Source organism: Myxocyprinus asiaticus, chromosome 47 (assembly GCF_019703515.2).
Source record: "Myxocyprinus asiaticus isolate MX2 ecotype Aquarium Trade chromosome 47, UBuf_Myxa_2, whole genome shotgun sequence".
Taxonomy (NCBI): Eukaryota; Metazoa; Chordata; class Actinopteri; order Cypriniformes; family Catostomidae; genus Myxocyprinus; species Myxocyprinus asiaticus.
In genome coordinates this window covers 15,305,061-15,327,500 of record NC_059390.1, presented here as the reverse complement: position 1 = coordinate 15,327,500, position 22,440 = coordinate 15,305,061, and the positions used below count along the sequence as shown (strand labels likewise).

The 22,440-nt window shown below is 38.5% G+C and overlaps 2 protein-coding genes across 8 annotated transcripts; one reads left to right on the top strand and one right to left on the bottom strand.

Moving 5' to 3' along the window:
* The first annotated feature begins 441 nt into the window (after positions 1-441).
* On the top strand, positions 442-14,778 carry LOC127437042 (collagen alpha-2(XI) chain-like). Of its 3 annotated transcripts, XM_051691683.1 has the most exons (11): positions 442-550; positions 4,177-4,345; positions 10,233-10,452; positions 10,704-10,892; positions 11,138-11,619; positions 11,656-11,863; positions 12,258-12,353; positions 12,757-12,915; positions 13,172-13,374; positions 13,616-13,711; positions 14,006-14,778. In XM_051691683.1, the coding sequence occupies exons 2-11, from the start codon at positions 4,181-4,183 to the stop codon at positions 14,174-14,176; spliced, it is 1,989 nt and encodes a 662-aa protein (XP_051547643.1). In that variant the 5' UTR covers positions 442-550; positions 4,177-4,180; the 3' UTR covers positions 14,177-14,778. The 3 variants fall into 3 exon arrangements, with proteins under 3 accessions (XP_051547643.1, XP_051547641.1, XP_051547642.1); XM_051691681.1 differs by having other exon boundaries at positions 11,138-11,863; XM_051691682.1 differs by having other exon boundaries at positions 478-550; positions 4,174-4,345; positions 11,138-11,863.
* A 144-nt stretch (positions 14,779-14,922) lies between these two features.
* Positions 14,923-22,116, bottom strand: LOC127437043 (uncharacterized). 5 transcript variants are annotated; one of them, XM_051691684.1, is made up of 6 exons: positions 22,098-22,116; positions 19,410-19,545; positions 18,115-18,263; positions 17,853-17,946; positions 17,586-17,673; positions 14,923-16,295 (listed from the first exon to the last, which is right to left on the bottom strand). In XM_051691684.1, exons 1-6 carry the CDS (start codon positions 22,099-22,101, stop codon positions 15,570-15,572), a joined length of 1,197 nt encoding a protein of 398 aa, XP_051547644.1. In that variant the 5' UTR covers positions 22,102-22,116; the 3' UTR covers positions 14,923-15,569. The 5 variants fall into 5 exon arrangements, with proteins under 5 accessions (XP_051547644.1, XP_051547647.1, XP_051547646.1 ...); XM_051691687.1 differs by lacking the exon at positions 22,098-22,116 and adding an exon at positions 21,112-21,127; XM_051691686.1 differs by lacking the exon at positions 22,098-22,116 and adding an exon at positions 20,526-20,660 and having other exon boundaries at positions 18,115-18,363.
* Positions 22,117-22,440: the final 324 nt, after the last annotated feature.

Here is a 22,440-nt window from a genome sequence, read left to right as displayed (position 1 = left end):
GGCCCATTGTGGGCCGGGGCCCTACATGAAAGCAGAGTACACCTCATGCTCACTTAAGGAAAAGGAAGACAATTATCTCATATTTAGGATTGAATAACTTATGTGTCTCTTTGGGAAACAAAAAAAAAAAAAAAGAAAGATGGTTGTTAGGGGTTAAAGGATTTTCGCTGCTGGGGGCCTGTCAGTGTGCAATCTGTGTGTTCGTAGCAGGTTCTCCTTCAGTGTGTGTGTGGGTTTATGTGTGTGTATGGGGTGGGCACTTCTGTAGAGGTGACCAAAAGCCAATCTCTGTCTTTTCTCGTCTCACTTCTTACCTACACACACACAGGCAGTTAGGGCACACAGGTCTGGGAGTGAATGCACACATACACGTCATACAGATAAACACACCATAACATACACACACACACACACACACACACACACACACACAGATACACACTTGCCTTCTCAAACCATAGTGAGTGACCCATTGCCATTGGCCAGGCCCTCCAGCCCTCTGCCTGTCCGACCTGAAGAACGAGACCATTTGGGAAAGGAGGAGAAAGAGGTAAGGGTTCTATGTGCTTCTAAATACTGGTGCTATGCAGGGACCTGACCGAAGGGCTTTCCTTTCTGATTCTAGGTTCAGCTACTCTGATACTTGGCCACTGGGGCTAAAGTGCACTTGCTAGGCTAAAATGCACTGTCTAAAATTGACTGACAAGTGCATTTGTTTTTCTTGTGGATTACTGGTTCGATAATATAATAAATGGTTTTTCCTGCATTAACACCTCATAATCCTCATAAATCTTCTTGAAATGTTGATATAGTCATAGTCTGGTTATTTGTAAAAGTTTTAAGTGGGCTAACAGGTAATCTGTTTGGTAATAATGCCATTTCATATGCATTTTGTATTTTGGTGCACTTTTCCATAGCTTGGTTTTCTGGGTTTGGGATTTGGGTTCAGTCTTTGGATGTGATGAAGTTGCCGTCTGATTTTTAATTCTGATTTAATTCTAATGTTGCTATTTGATTATTAATGTTGGTCTTTTAGCTCTGCCAATAAATATAAAAGAGATTGGATGTGCAGAAAATGTAATACACTGGAATAGAATAGAAAAACTGAATCCTCATGTTCAAGATAAGAACTGTATTTGTATTATAAATGTCAATTGAAGCATCTTTCAACAGTGAAAACTAGTATATTTGGAAGACTTATTGGAAGTGACATTGAATACTAAATGACTTTTGGCAATATTGGCTGCACCATTAGAGAAGAAGACATTTTAAAATCAATGAGCATGTGAAATGCTGGTGGGTAGAGCCAAAAACAACATTAGGACCGCTACTTCACACACACACACACATACTCACATGGGGTCTGTGCACTGCAAACATTGCCAGGTGTGTGTAAAAGCAGAGCTCTGTGTGCAGTATAGTCCCTCATTCACTATTTCCCTACTGATTTTGAAGCTGTAAAGCACTGGTACACTAAAACTATACTTGAGGGCCGATTTTCATTCATAGATGTAGACTGAACTAGTTTTGGGACTCTCAAGTGAAATGACAGTGCATGATTCTAATTGATATTATGCCTTTAGAAACTTTTTTCATGGTGTGATGCGATGGCATGAGATGATTGGCTGTCAGAAACCCACAGGGAAATGATTTATACCTAAAAATGCAGTGGTTTCTAGAGAGCAACTATGTCCCAAAATAGCCCTTCACTGAGAGTTACGTGTGTGTGTGTGTGCGTGTGCGTGTGCGTGTGTGTGTGTGTGTGTGTGTGTGTGTGTGAGAGAGAGAGAGAGAGAGAGAGAGAGAGAGAGAGAGAGAGAGAGAGAGAGAGAGCAAAGCTCACTGCCATGCTGTCCACAAACCTCGGTGGAATTTCGAGATTTAGTGCGGAGACATACTCATAAAGGCGCTCTGTCAGAGTTTTCTCTCACTCTTTCTTGCCTGGTATGCTCCGTCTCGCCCTGAGGACCAGAACCTCATCTGCAATTTCTGCTCATCAAGCTTCCCCGCTCCAGTCGGTCATCGCTTTCCTCTTAGTCCCTTTCATCCACCAAAAACTTTTAATAGTCTTCTCTCCTGTTCCCTGATTAGCTCAAATTCTCTTGATAATATACACACTGGTCAGAAAACAGTATGATGTGTTTGAGGGTAAGATCATAAAGATGAGATTTCATAATACGTTATTGTAACATTTCACTTTTTTATTATAGACACAATTAGAGATGGGTATGAGGGTTATTGACACTGCTAGGGGCCGTTCACATCGAACCTAGCATTAAAAAAGAAACACCCAGGCGTCTCAAAACACGCTTTTAACAGTTGAAGTTCTTTTTCATTTGAAACGGCATCTAAAAAACACAGCAAGCCTGCTTGAAATGATGAAAAACAGCTAAACGTCACGTGACACAATGGTCAAAAATGTCTGTCTAGCACATTTACATAGGAAAACAATTGAAAAATGGCTTGGATGGACACAAAAGTGTGCATAGTGTGAATGGCTCCTTAATAAACTGGAAGTCATGAACACAAATTTCCACAGAAATGGATGCCTGTCATCCATACGATTCTTCACATCCCCACCCCTTGTTTATTAAATTAAATATTATGGCTAATTGGATAATGTGTTTAGCTACCAAGTATTGTCAGATCAGTTATCATCAGCAGATCAAAACATTCAGCAGAAATCTGCAGATTTATTTATTTAAGAAAATACCAACAAAAAGTCAACAGATTTCTGTCTAATTTCATCTATACCTACTTATAATAATTAACAATGTGAAAATAACCACACCATTACTTATGAATGTGTCACGTCCTTAACATTAGCAGTCTAACTCAAAGAGCATGAATTTGTGGTAGATAATTTATCCCTGTCAAAGTTACCTATTGAACTGAAATTCTAAAACAAAATCACAGTTTTAGTGAGGGTGTGTGTTATGGAAACTTTTCCCACAATTTTTACTATTTATAAAAGTGTTCATATTTGTCGTCATTATGTTTGAAAATAATCCCTTTTATGGCATCTGCATCTCACCTCTGACCTTTCAACTTTAACACACAAAGCAGTCACTGAGTGCATTAAAGATGGCTGCTGAGTTAGAAGGTGACTTTTTGGCTCTTGTAAGTGAGCTAAAGACTTTAAAGGCCAAACTGGCCACATTCAGTATTTTTGGCTGTCTACCTTGTTAATGAACACTGAGATCTCCAACCTCAGAAATGTGTGCCCTGCAGAGCAAAAGTCTGTATCCCACTGGTCACAAAACCATGCAGAGTCTGTGTGAATCCAATTCAGGTAACAAATGACAATTGGTGGGGGAAAAGAGGGTGTTTTTCTGCAATTTATTTGTCTTTGCTGTGATATATCCACCTCAAAAATGAATTTAGATGTTCATACCAGAAGTAAAAGAGGCAACTTTGACTTCAAGGATGTGCAGAAGAGGCAAGTGTTTGGTGAGCCAGAAGCCCATGGTTTCTGAGAAGCAAATTTGAGATGGGTTGCACCAAAGCCAATCAAAGCAAGTCAACTTTGTGTGGCTGTTGCATTCTTGGCCTTAGCTTCTTTCTGGAGAGACTCGGGTCACAGAGTTCTATGATAGTATGTTACAAACTTTATGGACAATAAATCCTTCAGAAAATGGGTTGACCAAAGTAAGTCTCTCATTACACCATATAAAATAAAAGAAAGTCTGTATTGCTTTAATCATATATGCTTTGCTAAATGGGTATCTGATATAAAGTGCTTTTGTAATTTTGACATTGTCTTGTGATGTTAAAAACATTTTAAACTAAATCTTGCCATTTCTTTTATAATTATTATTATGCATGAAGCTTCTATGACTAACTATTAATTGAGGGGCTACATGGAACGTTTGTACTTTTCAAAATTAATTTGTCACACCGCAGGCCCATTTAAAATGAACTAGTGAAACTAGTGAAAATTCTATTAAACATGGTGAAAACTGCCCCTTTATGATTAAAAAAAAGTCCATGGAGATGTTATGCTACCCATTTTGCAGACTAATTATGTTGCTAGTATCTGTACAACAGTCAGTTGTACAGTGATCCAATCACATGGATCGTTCCATTCAAACTACCTTCTGTCCCTCTTTTATCTGTCCAACATAAATATCATAAGATCCCATTAGACATTAAGTGGTGTGATTCTGTGTCTAGCAGGAAGATGGCAATGCAGAGGTTGGTGTGGGGACTCCTGGTCCTGTGTTTGGCAGCCGCCTCTCCCCCCAGATACACCCGGCAAGCAGAACTAGACAACTACGGCAGCAACAACTATGATGTGGACAACCAGGATGTCTACGACAATTACGTTGGAGTTAATGAACCACAGGTGAGTCAGTCTGACTGAAAAGGGCCATTTTCTCCACCTTTATTGCATATTATTTTCCCCTCAGTTTCATATAGAATTAGTCTAAGGTGTCATTCCCACAGAACGTGTTTTTGCATCTGCGCTGTTTTTAAATTGTTTTTCAACATAAACATGTGCTAGATGGACGTCTTTGACCATTGTGCTGTGTTTTGCTTTTTCAGTATTGTTTGCGCATGCGCCTGGCGTTGACTGTGCTAAAAGAGTTTCTCGAAGGGTGCTTCTCATTTCTTAATTGTGCTTCTTCGTTTCCTTGCTCCTCCATCCTCAAGCCTGTGACCCAGAAACTGATCAAGTCAGCCATTCTTTGACATATCAAAGAAGCTTCCGAGGACGCTTGAGCGAGGAAGCCAAAGAGCATTCTATGCGAAAGACTTTTTGGTCGAAGCACCTGATGCACGCATAAATTCTCCTTACCCTTCACATGTGACGCAACAGTTTTAATTCATGTTTCACCTTTGCAGTTTAAATGAGCCATAATTGTCGCATACTTTAACAGTGCATCTTGAATTATTCGTTTTTATTATGTATATATTAAAGTTTCAACAACATAACTGCAAGCGCTGTGATGTAATGCAGCTGTGCAGAGACGGCACTTTGAAGCGACGTGTGAGTGGGAAGGACATTCTGTTTTACAAATTCGTCTTGCTTTGATTCCTCCATCCTTGTTGCCTTTCCATGCATCCTTTCCTCATTTCCTTATAGGGAGGAGCTAGGAAGTGAGGAAAGATTCTCTAAAGTGTAAAATGCACAATTTCAGAAATGAAAAGCACCCAAAGAAGTTGCAGTGTGCATGTAGGGCGTATGATCAAAAGAGTACTTTGAAAGGGTGAGTGCTCAACCGTGTGCAAGACAGAATGGCAAGCAGAAAAAGAAAGTATACTCTTGCCTTAAAGGGCCATCCAAACGCATTCTTCGTTTAAATAAAGCTAGACTCAATAAATGGAACAGAATGCAGGTGTCCTGAGGCACATTTTTAAAAGTTATTTTAATTTAACGCGACATCTTAAAAATGTATTGTTCCTTCATGAGACGTCCGTAAAAGACATCAGTCTAGTGCAAGTTTACATAGAAAAACAATTGCAAAACAAAAAAATTACAAAATGGACACAAAAACGCATTCAGTGTGCATTCATTCTTGACCTCTGTTATGACTGACTAATCTCTTCACATGTGAAATGAATAAAGGGGCGGTCACATTACACTTTACACTCCTTTTACTCCCATTCAAACGCATTCGAATGCAGCAGAACGGAAATGCAAGTTTATGCGAAGAAATTTAACACTACGCTGCATAGCAAAGTTCAAGTTTGGTGAACTCTGAACCGTGAATTCGTACAACAAGAGGAACAATAGGACATCGAAACATCACATGCTGACCTCTTGGCTCAATTCCAAGGATACAAATTTCAAAGCTGCGAGATTTATTTTACAGGAAAGTGAGTAGACAATATCTTTTAACATATTTAATATATTATTATTATTTATTTGTGATTTATTATTTACTAACACCAGAAGCCCTCCGGCTTAACATTATATCCTGGTTCATAGTGTTGTCCGAAAATATTTGTGTGCTCAAAGCCTAGTGTGACCGCCCCTTAACAATGTCCTTACCAAGTTGTTAAATACTGAATATGCATTGCTATGTAAATGTGGGTGGTCATATGTTAATGTGCTAATGCTGTGACATTAATGGCATGACAATTTCTAAATGACCTTTTTTTGGAGCTTTGTTTCACTCTATAATATCCTATTTTTCATTACTTGTCTCCTTTTGGATCAAGTCTTATTTGTATAAAGACTGTAATCATTGATTCCTCTTTGTATATACATCAGTTTCTTCCAGCCTGTTAAGATTGATAATGCTTGAGCCTTTAGCTAAGTTTTAGCTGTCACGCTGGAATGTATTCCAGCAGTTTTACTTCAGGGTGTTTGACAGCTTTTCATTTACTCTGCTGATCCAAATGTTCCTGTGGATAATGGTATCCAGCAATGTTAGTCTTTGTTTTATGATTTTCGTTTAGAAAGTTTGCAACCCAGCTGCTGTGCTTCAGGGTTGGTCATTGCGGGCATGTGGTCCTCAGCCTGTTTATGTATAAGTTCTGATCCTGACTTCTGCTATGCATACTGTCATAAATGTCATCAGCATAGCTTCTCTGTGAGATGGAGAATGATGGTGCTAAAGTCACAAAGTCTGATATCACTTCATTTATGATGCTTTTGGTGTGAATATCACTAATACTTTCCAAGTATTTCACACTCGAAAATATTTTATCTGTAGTTTGCATATTTTTGACACACTACACATCCAAAATTAGCTACAGATTTTAAGGTTAAAGATTCATTAAAGGCAAAGCAAGGCAAGTTTATTTATATAGCACATTTCATACACAATGGCAATTCAAAGTGCTTTACATATAAATGATAAAGAAACTACAAGATAAAATCAATTAAGAACAAGACGTGAGAATAAAAAGTAATAAAGTGAATTTAAAATACAAGTCAAAATCATTCAAATGAATAAAAAAAAGAAAAAGAATACAGAAATAAAATTATGCAGTGCAATCAGTAAGTGCAGCACTGCACTATCTATCTATCTATCTATCTATCTGCAATTCACATCATTAATAGAGACACAAGGCATTTCATTTTGCAATGCAATTTAATGTATGTTGGAAAAAGAAACACGTCTTTTGAAAAAATGCAGTTGGGATTTTATAAATGACATGAAAAAGAAATGTTTATTTTATTTTTTTATTTTTTTTGTTATAAGGACACATATTTATGAGTGTCTGATATTATGATAATTAATTTTGTCCATATTTACATGCTTTATGTAATGTCAAGTAAATGTTGTTGTTACGCACACTGGCAAATGGCAATTATAAAAGGAGGTTTATGGCCAAAAGTTAAGCAACAGGTATGAAGGAATTTATTCAGCAATAACTATGACAAAACTACAAGAATTTATCCAGTTCATCATCTTCAGCATGGAAAAAGATGGATGAAAACTATGTTTGACTGGCACAAGTCAAGACCTTAGGAATATTAGAAGAATCACATTGAAGTCAAAGAGACTTAACTTGATCCTGATGTGAATGTTATGTATTTAAACCCAAAACTTAAAGCATACTTTTCATTCTTTTTGAGCTCTTCAGGATGTTATGAATGTTTCATAAACTGGTAGAATGTTTTTTTTTTGTTCCTCTTCCTGAGTAGATTTTTTTTATTTATTTATTTTTTTATTAAGAAATGCTGTTTTGGAAATTGTATTGACTTAAATTGCCGTTGCAAATTCTTTTTAATGTACTGTAAATAGTTTTATAAAATTAAAATTGCATTAGCAGTTAGCACTGAGTGCACTCTATTTAGATGCACTCTATTGAGCTTGCATATTAAAATGCAGCTCAATAGAGTGCATCTAAAGGAGTTCTGCTTCAATCTGTTTATAGCTTGGCTTTTTGGGGCAAACTAAACACATTGATAACTTTGAGATGCAATGATTTTCTAGTTCCTTGTGTGTAAGTACAATTATATTTCCATACACAGTAAGCTTGTGCTTGCACATGTAAGAGTGCTTGTGCATGCATGTTGTGCATGCCTCTCTGTGTTCATCTGTGTAAATGTGAGAGTGTGATTTGTAGTACTTAATTTAGGGTGTTTGAACGGGGGTCAGAAATTCAACTAGTGTGACTTGATGCTTTTGGAATGTTCCTGGATGCTCCTGTTTGAATCTTAACCATGGGACACTTTCTCTCAAGGTCAGACCCCATCAATATACTCATCTAGCTATTTAACAGTTATTTATTTACTGATCCCAATAAATGTTTATGATTTTTGCATACTTATCGCTATGTTTCACCATAATTTCCTGACCAGCTCAAAGTTTAATATAAAATTAACATTTGATTGAACCTAGTGAGTTTTGTGTAATACTTAGTGAGCCATTTCCAAGCTGGTCCACAACCTAATGATAAACAATATTTTCAACAACACTTATATTGTCTACATCACCTCAAAATAGTCTGCCCTGACATACTGAGTGTTCTCCACTGCCAAACGGGAGTACATTTAAATATTCCCTAATAAACAAAAACAGACTGATCTCATGAAAAGTCATACATAATTTACGAGTTGGCTATTTCGTGTGGTCTCGCACAATGTTGTTCGCATAAACTCGTACGACTTCATCACGTGCAAATTCCCGATTGTCTAATGCGGAAGTGCGAGTTCCGCACACGAGGCATTAAGGACATACTTATTAATATTATGCCCTTACCCAAACCCCTTATCTAAACTTAACTAATCAGTAGAGTGTGTAAACATGATAGGAAGCTGTTGTGTGTGACAGCAGCAAGTAATTGTCACGTATTAGATGGAAACGATGTCCAGCGACATCATTGGCTGTAGTGAAAGTTGTAGGAATTCAAACGAGTGCAGTCGCACGATATCATATGAATTTGCCAAATTTCGAAAAGTCGTACAAATCCTGACGATTTCGCCGTGAGAGTATGTTGGATTTATGAGTTACAGACTTGGTAGATGTACAGAATACTTTGGTACGGACTCCCAAACATTCCTTATTATCTGAAATGTGTCCCCCTCATTGCTACAACATCAATTTTATTGCCCTAGTCAGCCTCCATGTTATTACTTTGACCCTTTTAGCCACTGGAGTTTTATGGCTTTGCCTAAACTAGAATTCAGAAGGTGAGGTGTATGAACAACAAGCATATTATGCACAAGGCCTCTCAAAGACTTATTTCACCAACTCTTACCATCAGTTTGGCCATATGCCTTCACCCCTGATTCTTGACAGAATGAATAGTATATAACATTCAGTAATGTACAAGGAACTGTTACACCACTTTGTAATTGTATTGCTTCTAGCAAAAGATCAGTTTAAGTGGTATATTTAAAATTACCTTACTGTGAGACCAATAAGATGATTCCTCTGAAGTTAAAACAGCACTCTGGAAAGAACTTAGCAGAAATATGGATTTTCCTGCTACCATGTATGTCTTGGTTCCATAGGGATCATTCTGTAGAAGAGCAGCTGCTCACAGATATGAGACAATGAATGGTTTCACAGCACCCCACTCCGGATTGTAAAGGAATAGAGGACAGAAATGTAGATGGAACTTTGTAATGCACAGTCTAACAATATTCTCAGTTTTTCCTCAAAAACCATGTGTGGTGCCAATTTGTGCCTTCCAACTTTGGTATTGAATATACAGTACTGGATTTTAAAAATCAGCACATCAATTTAATCTACAATTTGTCTTACACCTTTGAACAATTTGCATGTGTGAGGAAGAGACTGACTTTGAAAGCTTTTAGTGAATGGGCTTGAAACCTGGTGAAGCAATCATTAGCAGTGAATATGTATGGGGTGAATAGGTGAGTATCCCCTCTCATATTACCCTCGCAACTGGTCTTCTGTTGAATCACACCCCTTACCAAACCTATGAACTGCAGTCTAAAGTGTAAATGTGTCTTCAAGGCTTTTTTGCTTTTGATGTGACAAACTGAATTCTAATGTATAGATTGTTTGTTCGGACAATTAAAAAGGTGTCACTATTGCACTCTTTTACTTTAGACATCAATACATAGTTTTAAAAGTGCACTCAGTGCTAACTGCTAAAATTTTAAACAAACAAATAAATAGTAGTTTCAATATGTTTCAACATATTTAGTGTTAAATTAGTCATATCAGTCTTAGAAAAAAACTGCTTTATTCTACATATGGTGCAGGGTGACCATTCATAAGCGTTGCCATGTTGAGATATTACCAGTCAAATATTACTTGCTTCGTCTCAACAATCTACACTTACCTTAACTCTCCCTGCAGTTTGAGATTGGCGCCTTGGGCCCTGGTGATTACATTGACCATTCATATGATGCCTCTCTGGAGGAGGAAGAAGAGCGGGAGAAGGTGATATATAAAGAAGAGCATGAGGAACGGAGAACAGCTGAAGGGAGAGAAGACAAGAAATTGCCAATAACACCTCAGCTTCTTCCATCAGGCTTTGGGGAGTCAGGGACCCTGATGGGCCCTAATGCCCAGGGAGGTCTGTACCATGCACACATACATACAAAGACACACACTGCTAAGCATCATTACCAGCCTGCCAACCATTTAATCATGCTGATATTCCATTTAACTGGCAATCTGATTGGTTAAATGAGTTTTAATCATCCTTTAACTTTACTTAATATCATAGCTCTGCCATCACTCACAGTTTTTACTGAACCAGTCTAAATAGCCCTTGAGTGTCTAATTCTAATATCTGTTCTAACATCCAATCTCGTCTTGAACAAGAGGAGGAGCTTCGCCTGACACCCACTGACACCCTTCAAATTTCTGGGGACATGTTGAGTTCTGATTACACGAGCTCTGGAGCTTCTGGAGACTTGCACAGTGCTTCTGGTTCTGGAGAAACTTTGGTTTCCATAGGTTCTGGGAGCACTGGGCATTCTGGTTCAGACATAATATTTATTTCAGGTGGAGGTCAGTACACTTCACACAGGATACTTTATTTCTACAGTACAGATTTTACAGGACAGATTTGTGTGTGTGTGTGTGTGTGTGGGGGGGGGGGGGGTTCTGAGGGGTTTAAATCAAGTAATTATTATCTGCATTTTACAACCACTTAACTAGTCTGTATTCTAAAATGGCCAGCATGCTATCAATTTTCACCTGTTGTTGAGGGGGCACTAATTTCTTTCTTGCCACCTTAACTTGTCTTTCACAAGAGGAGGAGCTCAACCTGAAACTTGGATTTGGGGTTTTGAATAATCATGATGTGACTGATCCAATTTCATTGCTCGCTGGGCCACCTGATGTATTTGCCTCCGGGGTACCTGAGGTTCCTGGGGCCTCTGGGGTGCCTGAGGTGTCTGGAGAATCTGGGGCCTCTGGGGTGCCTGAGGTGTCTGGAGAGTCTGGGGCATCTGGGGTGCCTGGAGAGTCTGGGTCCTCCGTGGTACTCAGTGGGCCACCTGATGTATTTGCCTCCGGGGTACCTGAGGTGTCTGAGGCCTCTGGGGTGCCTGAGGTATCTGGAGAGTCTGGGGCCTCTGGAGTGCCCGAAATCTCTGGAGAATCTGGGGATTCTGGTGTTCTTGAGGTTTCTGCAGAGCCTGTGACTTCTGGGTTGCTTGAGGTCTCTGGAGAATCTGGGGCTTCTGGGGTTCCTGAGGTCTCTGGAGAATCTTGGACCTCTGGGGCGCCTGAGGTTTCTGGAGAGCCTGGGGTCTCTGGGGTGCCTGAGATCTCAGGAAAGCCTGGGCCCTTTGGGGTGTCTGGAGAAATTGAGACCTTTGAGGCGTCTGGAGAGTCTGGGGTCCCAGAGGAATCGATGGAGACTGGAAAGTCTGAGGTTTCTTTGGAGTCTGGAGAGTCTGGGAGTCCAGAGGACTTTGGGGTGACTGAGGCCCCAGAGGTCACCACTGAAATATTCATTCCTGACCTAGAGGAAGGTCAGTATCATAAATGATACCATGCACCTCCATGATTCTTAGAGCTAGTTGCAGATTTAAGGCAGTCTTGTAAAATATTACTGGAGTGAATTTTTAATCAAGATTTTAAACCAGCCCAACAAGGATTATGATCACTCCTGAACTTGTTTCATCCATCAGTGATAGGCTTTATGCATTTACATTCACTGATATTATTCCTTCTGTGAAATAATATTCATTTACCAGGCTGATATTGGTTAAATGTTTGTTCATTTGCCTTGGTGTGCATTTTAACAATAACAATGCAGTATAACTTCTCAATGTCAATATAACTCACTGTCTGTCCTGTTCCATTGTTTGCCCTGTGTCCATATGTTAATCTGTCCCCTAACACCTTAATGTTGTGTCTAACAAGAGGAGGAGATACTCCTAACTACCCTGGCCACTCCCCAGGAGGGGACTGGGGGTGAAATTGGTTCAGGGGTACCTGATATTGACATATTTACACCAGGTAAGTATTTCACCTATCCATTTTATTTCTTAAGGCCACTGAAATGATTGCAAAAGATTTATCCTTATTAGACTTCTCACACAGAGACTTGTTGAATGCGTTAATTTATCTGATTAAGTTCTGTTGTTACCGGAGATACTTACATATCAATACTTAAGTTTATTATACTGTATATCTTACTGTATAAGGCATATAATTTATACAGTAAGTTTATGTGAATTTGTCAGACATTGTACCTCTGTAGTCTCATAAAAACTGCTACAAAAGAGCAAAGACTATTTGCCTCTTATTTCTAAACAGGAAGTTGCTGGTGTATGTGCTGGTACAGTTTCTCTGTTTTGTGGTTAATATGTTAATATGTTGTTTTTGTGTTCTGCATGTCACCTGCTGGTTTGGTGGTAAGGTATGTCTACATGTGTGCTGTGTACCTGTCTGGTGGGATCTGTATACTGTGATGACCTGAAGCTGGACCGTGTTCCTCCCCTCCCCAAAGAAACCACTAATTTCTATGCCCGCTACAATAAAATCTCCAGGATCAGCAAGTCTGACTTCGCCAACCTGAGTATGTGTTTCATCAGAGACAAGCAAACAGTTTTAATCATACCACAATGCAAGGTTATAACTTTGTTTTGAAGTAATTCTTCATATATATATATATATATATATATATATATATATATATATATATATATATAAATGCATTTGATAGCTTGATTTAATTACATACGCAACACTTGATAGCTTTAGCTTGATGCTGAAATCTTCATGTGATGTTCTGATATGTCTTCCAGAACTGTTTTTGTAATTTTTTGTCTAAGATAAACTAAAGAGGATCGACCTGACAAGCAACGGCATCTCCAAGATTGATTACGATGCTTTCTTTGGCCTTCCCGCTTTGGAGGACTTGATATTACGGGTGAACAGTATTAGACAACTGCCTGCTCTGCCACCCTCTATGACCCTTATTGATGCTTCCCACAACCAGCTGGGCAGCACTGGTATCCAGAAAGAAGCTTTCAAGGTGAATGAATCAATGAGGACCCAGTGAGGGTCAAAATGGAGAGAGTAATTGCAAAGCTAGCCTTTGGCCCATTCTGTGTTCTGCTATTGTGCAAGGAGATCTGAGGAAACAACTGAGGAGTCAAAAACCAGCTGTGAAATAATAAAAATGTGTAGTGTGTCCTAGCCAATTTTGTTAGACAAAATATGCAGGTAATGATAGACACAATTTATATTCACATGGACCCATTTTCTGTTTTTAGGACATGCCCGGGCTACTTTACCTCTACTTGACAGACAACGACATAGACCACGTCCCAGTTCTTTTGCCTGACAGTCTGCGCTCCCTGCACCTACAGGTACCTGTACTCCCACCTCACTAGTGCCACCTTATGGACATCTAAATCGTTTGCCACCAGTTTTTAAAGAGCCAGTTTACATTTCAGATTTTTTTTTTTTTACATATTTATGAACAGCAGGAAAGCTGATATACCTATATTTCAATTTATGATAAATAATATTATCATTATATGATAAATAATTATATTACAATGTTTGATAAATTGTTACCCTGCAAGTGACGCAAGAGTGTGTCACAATGTATCAGTCTTCCTGTATGCTCCATTTCAAACAATCTCTGTTTTATCACTCAGAATAACAATATCCAGATGATACACGAGGACACCTTCTGCAATCCGCATGATTTAAATTACATCCGCAGTGCTCTGGAGGACGTTCGCCTGGACGGTAATCCCATCAACCTCAGCAGAACCCCACAAGCCTACATATGTTTGCCACGTATTCCCATTGGTGCCCTTATTTAAGCCGAGAAAATTGCGCACACAAATGCACACGTTCAAAACTCACACGTATGCACATGCAACAGAACTCCCCTGTGCGTACCCGTTTCTTTTTTTACACTTTAGGCTCAAGTAAATACTTGAGAATGAATGGCTGTCTTTTAAAAGAGGTTTGCATAAATACACAAACACAGACTCGTACTCTCACAGGAGTACTGGTGGACACTCCTAACTCTACGCTGCTAGTATTTCTACCTTTAAACACAGTACATACACGGTTCAAATGTGTCTCATTATGTAGTAAGTTTATAATCATTTCTGGATTGATGATGGATCAAACACTCATTCACACTCAACCGTACCGGTCTAACCTCAAAAAAGAAGAGCTTTCCTAAAACACAGAAAACATGCATCACTGTGGAACAGTCTTTTTATTTATCAAACACTAATGAACCTATCAAGAACGCGAGATGGCATTGATGTACAAATGCAAAACCTTCGTTTTTATTGGAAAAGGCAAAAAAACATATTTTTGTATGCTGTACTGGTTGCCTGTTTGGGACTTTTTTTTTATATGTTTGTTTTGTAAAAAAAATAATGAAATACTGTTAATATTCATATAGAATTTAACAAATGTTTATCAAATTAGCATAAACTAATTGAAGCTGGTGCTCAATGAAGTTCTTGAAAGGTAAATTTGACTAATACAATGAAGAAAGCATTCTAACAATTAATTTGTTGTAAAGTCTGTAATGTAATATAAGTTGATGTTTTGTGTTTTTTTTTTTTTTTTTACAAGAACTGTAATATGTTGGCTTATAACATTTCAAGCTGTTGTTATGACCATGCTCAATGGCCTTCAAATGAACAATTCAAAACTGTTGTAATGGCGGAGGGGTTGAGAATGATTGGGGGGGATGGGAAGGTAAATAACTCAGCATTGTGTGTTTTGTATGGAAATATCACACCTGAATAAAGTTTTCTGATGACCTCTCCAAAACAGAGGTGGCTTAATGTTTTCATTGTTAGTAAATCTTCAAAGGCATAAAAGCAATACTGTCTATAACATCTTGTGTATCTTAAACAAATATAGATACCAGGGGCGTAGATTCCAGAGGGGGTGGGGGGGGAGCTAACCCACCCAATAATATAATCAAGCAAGTAACCCCCCCCCCCCCCCATTTATTCCACGATCAATGGAAACATATAAATTCTTCACACTGTAACCCCTCAATGTTCAAGCCAAATCTACACCCTTGATAGATACTAACACACAGTAACTAAATCAAGAGTCAATCAGTGTAGAACAGCACAATCCACTTCTGGCAACAGAATTTTTTTTACTTCAAACAAAAATGGTACAAACATAATTACATATTGTACATAACAGGTCCCGCTTAAAACAGCTGTATCTGTTTTAGAAGTTCTCAATGAGCTTTTCAAACAGGTTGAGGAATTTCTGCCTCCTCTCTAGGGAAGCTGGTTCCATCACTAAGGGAATAGAGTTGTCAGTTCCCTCTGCACTGTCATTCAAAATAGCCATCTGCTCCCCTTTCTCTGTCCCACGCTGATGCTCTAGGATGGCACGCTCTCTCTCAAGCTTTGCCCTTTCTCGGTCTAGAATTGCCCTTTCCTTTTCCAGCTGTGCTCGGATGTACTCCACAGAAGCCCTGTCTCTCTCCACAGCAGCTTTCTCTCTCTCCAAAGAGGCCCTGTCTCGGTCCAATGCTGCAAGTTCTCTCTCTACTCCTGCTCTCTCTCTATCCAGAACCATCTTCTCTCTCTCCAGGACCATCCTCTCGTATTCGATAGCGGCTTTATCGCTCTCCAGGATGGCCCTCTCGTGCTCCATCTCATCCCTGTCTCTGTCAAGTTCTGCCCTGTCTCGCCCCATCTCTTCTGACATCATGTCGTCCTCTTCCACGAACAGCTCAATCTCGTTTCTGTCTGGCTCACGCACTCTCTTGCTCCTTCGGCTGCGGTTGCTGGTGTTCGGACGATACTCGCTGTCATCGCCCACAGAAGACGTGTCCACAGTGATGTCGCTTCCTGCGAGTCTACCCTCCATGGCGTCATCCATGAGGGAGAACCATGGCCAGTTAGTGGGGTTCACCGAGATGCCAGGTGGGGGATTCTTCAGCTCCTGATACACACAAAGTACAGAGAATTTTTATAAATATGGTAAGCAGGGAGCGGGTAAAATTATTCACATTTAAACAATTTTTTTTAAGAAACTGAAAGGTGTGAGATTTAATTTGGGCACATTTATTAGACATTCAACAGCTTTGTGTTAAGACATTCATATCCACTCAGATGTTGACTAAAGAGTGCATTTTACTCTTAAACGTGTACCAGAGAGAGAGAAACATTGAAAAGATTTTGCTTTTGTTGAGTCTATAAAACTTTATAATTTATATTCATGATTTGTAACTAATCATCATTAATCACGATTTACTGTTTGTTATTATGGAAAGAAAATGAAATAATGTGTGAAATGTGCAAAATTTGTGTAAGTAAACTGCAAAAAAAAAAAAAAAAATAAAAAAAAAAATATACATATATATATATATATATATATATATATATAGTCTTATTTTTCATTAAATATGTCTAAACATATTTAAAACAAGACAAAATTTACATGAGAAGTTGAATGGTATAATATATTAAGTCTTATTTTCAGAGAAATCTAACAAAATTGAATTGGGTTTATGGTTAAAACAAAAAGAAACTATTTGCCAAATGGGGTGGGAAAAATGACATTCAACTTTGTTTCTTACCCCATTAGGCATTTTTTTTTTCTTGTTATAAACAAATGTTCTCTGAAAACAAGAAGAAATATACCTTTTTTTTTTTTTTTTTTTTTTTTAAAGGAATAATTCACCCAAAAATGAAAATTCCAGCCCTGTAGGTGGCAGTATGCACAAAGAATGCATATGGCCAAATACAAAAGAAGAACTCTTAGGAGAGAAGAGCAAAAAAAGGACATGGATTAAACCACTGGAGTTATATGGATTACTTTCATGCTGCCTTTATGTGATTTTTGAGCTTCAAAGTTTTGGACCCTCTTGACTTGCACAGTATCAATCTACAGAGCTGAGATATTCTTTTAAAAATCATTGTTTGTGTTCGGTAGAAGAAAGTCATACACATCTGGGGTGGCATGAGGGTGAGTAAATGATGAGAGAATTTTCATTTTTGGGTGAACTATTCCTTTAAGTAATGTATCTTGTTTCAAGAAAGTTTAGATATTTTTACTGGAAACAAGACAAAAACAGTGTATCCTTGTCACCCACAGTATTGATTGTTATAAGTGACTTTAGAAATATTCATGATAAAGCAAAATTACATCCAGTATAATTTAAGTATAAAGGATCAAATTTCTAGTTTTGAGAAGAAAAAAAAACAAAAAAACACTTATAACACTGCTTACCTTATATTTCATCTTAAGGTTTTCCCATTTCCTTCTTGCCTGGCTGGCAGAAATCTCTCTCTGCAGACCCAACTCTTTTAAGATGGCCCTATGGCAGAGAACAGGAGAGTATTCTGAATTAAACTCTAACACCATTAGTGCAATCACTGGAGCTTGGTGGCATAAACATCTACTGCATACTTCTGTGCTGGTGTGTGGACTTGTTAATAAATGAAAGACTGAGTATGCTCCTGTATGTTTAGGGAGTGATTGGTTATTGTATATTACCTATAAGCCAGAGTTGAAGAATTTCTCTTTCCAGTGAAAAGTGCGTCGTTGGTCACACGCAACTTCACGAATCGAACAAATTCTTCATTTGACACTTGAAACACACACACATAAACAAACACACAAGCACATTTATTAACGGTAGGACACGTGACTTAAGTAATACACGTTCAATTTTCGCGGTCAGCTCCATACTAAACTGGTGAATTGGGATGGTAAATGGACCTTTAACTGTCGACCACATTCAATTAATTCTACTCACTTTTATAAATGAATTCTGAATGATCTGGGCCATCCTTCGTGTCCCCAGAGGGACTCTGTACAGTGTAGAGTTCGTGGTCCATACTTGTTTCTGTTGTCTTTGAATCATCAAGTGCGCTACCCATGGCGCTAGTGCACGAGCGAAGAGCACTAGAAGAGAAAATGGAGGGTTACGTGCATTTCTTCTGCTGTGGATTCATGTGGCGGTCTGAGTGTGCATACCGCCATCTACTGGTCTACTGTGCTATCACTGAAAAAGTAATGTACAGTATTTAAAGCTTTTTAAAATATTTATATATTGCAATAAAGCTGTAAGAATTCAACTTTGAAACAAAAACCTAGAATCATGATTTACAATCATATCTAAACAGCAAATGATCGTTTGGGGTGTTCACATTGTATCACTTTGAATTACAGATGTGCTATTTTCATGCCAAATTTTTGAGGGTATGGCTGCAGCCGAGCTCCAAACTGCCAGTAAAGATATACTGTATTGTGTAAATTGTTACTGTTGTTTCTATTTTAATTTATTAATTACTTGGCTACTTATTTGAAATCTATTTTTATTTGTTCCTGTTTTATATAACTGGTCATCATCTGTTTTGAGTATTTACTCGCCCTAGAGCCACCCCAGATGTGTATGAATTTCTTTCCTCTGCTGATCACAAACAAAGATTTTTAAAAGAATATTTCAGCTCTGTAGGTCCATACAATGAAAGTGATTGTTGGCCGGAACTTTGAGGCTCCAAAAAGCACATAAAGGCAGCATAAAAGTAATCCATATGACTCCAGTGGTTCTCGTGTCTTCAGAATTGATATTATAGATGTGGTTGAGAAACAGATAAATATATAAGTCCTTTTTTGCTATAAATTCTCCCCCCTGCCCGGTAGGTGGCGGTATGCATGAAGAATGCAAATTGCCAAAAACAAAAGAAGAAGAATGTGGAGGTGAAAGTGGACATTTACAGAAAAAAAAGTACTTAAATATTCATTTGTTTCTAACCCACACCTATCATATCACTACTGAAGACTTGGATTAAACCACTGGAGTTGTATGGATTACTTTTATGCTGCCTTTATCTGCTTTTTCTACCTTTAAAATTCTGGCCACCATTCACTTGCATTGTATGGACCTACAGTGCTGAGATATTCTTCTGAAAATCTTTGTGTTCTGCAGAAGAAAGAAAGGGTGAGGGAATGATGTCAGCATTTTAATTTTTGAGTGAACTACCCCTTTAAGTTGTAAGATAAAATAAAATTGAACATAAAGAATGTGTTGTTTATTATCATTTCTACCTTTTAGGGTGTGCTTCTTGACAAACGATTAAATGACTCTCAAAATCGTTTCTTCGTAAAACTGTAGTTTCACCGTACGGACAGTGATAATGGAGTGAAGATCGACAGTCTAAACCACATCTGTGAATGGAGAAACCTAAAACAAAGAAATTGTTATATTGTAGAAAATGTTACTTAACGAGTCAGTATATATATATTTATATACCAAATAACAACACACTGTAGACGTACGCACCCTCATGGAAAACTGCCCTGTTAAAATGTCTTTAGTAGTTTTAATCTGTCATTTCTGGTAGATTGAAATATATTCTCAGTGCAAAGGGGACAATAGAAATCACTGCAGCACGTCGTGCATTGATGTAAGGGGGGCAGTGAATGCTTTTTGAATCGTAATATGTCTAAAAGATCAGAACCTCGAGGATGTTTCAGCTTGGACATATTTAAGATGAAACTAGAGTAAGGGGCCGTTCGGATCCCTTGGAACACGTTCTTGGTCAAAGAAAGCAACGCATTTGTCCCGAGATGGGGTTTAACAGTTGACGTTCTTTTTACCTTGACGCGACGTTGAAAATAAATAAATAAATAAATAAATAAATAAAGCAGCGGTCAAAGACGTGATTAAAAACATAGAAGAAAACGGAAAAGGAGCGTAGACGGACACAAAAACGCGTTTGGTGTGAACGGTCCTTACTAAAGAGAAAAAGTTCTTTATAGTTTTGTTTCATAACTCGACCTGAAAATTTGAGATAAACACACTTTTTGAGTAGAGAAACACATGTGGGTTGGTTTTATTGCATTATAATATAATATCTGTTCCCTAAATTCGTCTGCTATTACTGCCTGAATCATGATAATGCCGCCCCTTTGTTACAGTAAGCCCCACAAAACATCTCTATATTTAAATACATTTATGAATTCAGCCATTTCATCGCTATGAACCTCGAAAATCATCCCATTTTGTGTCTGCTGTCGTGGTCTCAAACCGCCTGATGTCTACTCGATGAGCAGCTTCGTGTCGAGCCACATACGCGAAGTGATGTTGCACATTTTCCATGCATGTCTCGTATAATTTCACATTACAATCGACAAGAGAAACGTAGTACGGAAGATACTCACTAAGAATACGTTGTCACTTGTCATGTTTACAAAACCACGTCCCGAAACTGTTGGCCTAAAACTGCTGGTGGTGTTGTATTGTAAATGGCGGTGCAGGGATGCAAATACGCCCTATGGGCACTCTAGAAAAGCCACTTTGCTTGAAAGCCTGTTCTTTTCACCAAATAGGCTATATATAACACCAAAAGGACATTTACAACAGCTATGTACCAACTGTATTGTCTGCTGTTTAACGCAAGTAAAGTTGTATTTATTTATTGTTGGTGTGACCCGTGAAAAGGTGGCAGCACATGAGAGAGCGAAACAGAGACTTGCCACTTCTGTTAAAAAGAATGGGAGAAATTGTAACGCCCAATGGATGTAGAAAAGTAAGTCCCGCCTTACAGGTAAAAGAGACAGTTAGCTTTAGAAACAGACATCGCCTGTCAATCAACTCGAGATAGCGCATGCGCATTACCTAGACAAGTCAGGAAAATCGCATTGTTTAAAGCACAATCTGAGATAAAGAAGCAAAATGTATCATGCCGGTGTTGTCAGATTTAATTAATGATTTGAAATGTGTTCTTTGATTGTAATCTTGACCAACCGTTTTGAAGATTTCGGTCTTTCCCCATTAAAAAATATATGAGCTGTTGCTTGTTTACATAGAATAATAGCTGCCCAGCCTGCACGAAAGCGTTTCATAGATGGCCGCCGAGTGGACGGACTTGCCTTGAAAGACTTTGGTTACAGCCAACAAGCGTGCTACGACAGTACATCTATTGATCAGTTCCAAATGGCATACTACTAATACTATTCTTACTACTTCTGCAATGTCTGTCTATGGCCAAAATAATAAGAGTAGTATGGTAGTACGCCATTTCGCCCTCGACCACTGTTTGTTGACGACATACAAATGAACAGCGAGAGCCGTAAACCGACCTGTCGCAAAATAGACCGTGTTTTTTCGTTGTAAAATCCACACATAATTCACTCCAAACATACTTGGTTTGGTGAAAAACCAGGCGGTCAATCCATTAAGTGATGAGTTTCCTCACAAAAGCAGTTTATTAAACACAGTCAACCATCTTCTATATAGACACACATTTAAAAACGGCCTCTGATCCCCACGCATGTGTACCGATGCGTTATGCATTGCTTTGCTAACATTGATGGCTCATTGGTAGAATGGCTCTGGCGGTGGGCGGTTTCAATCGCCACTCCACACGGTCGTGCCTAGAAGGTAACCGCCTGCCTAAAGTCTCGAGAGAGCTGTTTGCGACGTTCACACACTGTGCTTATTGTGTTTATTTGAAGTCTTTCAGAAACCCCACCCTTAATCCTACTTATAATAGCCTTAATCCTACCACTAAATTTAAATATGAACCTTACCTTAGTAACAGCTAATGAAACTCTCGCGAGACTTGGGGTGTCGGGGTGTTACCTTCAAGCCACGCCACACTGCTGAATAAGACAATGGACCTTTTTCACACTCCAGGTTTTGGAATACGGAAGTAAACGTTTGCAGGGTAAACTTCGACAGCGGTGAATTGGAGTGAATGGGAGACCACAGCAAATATTATTTACACTTACGCATTTGCTCCAACAGCAAAATAAATAAATCCACTGTTACATTTGAATGACTTTCTAGAAGAGGAAAAAAATAGAGAGATGTGGATTAAGACAGTAAAATGGGAGATGACAAATAAACTGTCACTTTCTCAGCAGCTGTAATTCAAACCCCTCGCAACTGTGGTTAAACGAATTCCAGGGTAATATATCACAAAGCATAATGTTATAAATGTACACTCAATATTTTATAAATATATAATTTAAAAAAATTGCGAGATTTGCGCTAATAAATAAGGCGGAAATGAGTCGTCACAGTCTGTGGAAAAAGGTCTTTAAGTGAACGCTGATTGGCTAGAAACGAAAC

Bases quoted from the DNA above. Each gene is read 5' to 3' on its own strand.
- LOC127437042 (XM_051691681.1), top strand. From the start codon at position 4,181: ATGGCAATGCAGAGGTTGGTGTGGGGACTCCTGGTCCTGTGTTTGGCA. The intron at 12,354-12,756 runs GTAAGTATTTCA...TTTGGTGGTAAG, and splicing joins TATTGACATATTTACACCAG to GTATGTCTACATGTGTGCTG. The intron at 13,712-14,005 runs GTACCTGTACTC...TTTATCACTCAG, and splicing joins TGCGCTCCCTGCACCTACAG to AATAACAATATCCAGATGAT.
- LOC127437043 (XM_051691684.1), bottom strand. The intron at 17,947-18,114 runs GTGAGTAGAATT...GTGTGTTTCAAG, and splicing joins TTCAGAATTCATTTATAAAA to TGTCAAATGAAGAATTTGTT. The intron at 17,674-17,852 runs GTAATATACAAT...TCTCTGCCATAG, and splicing joins TCTTCAACTCTGGCTTATAG to GGCCATCTTAAAAGAGTTGG.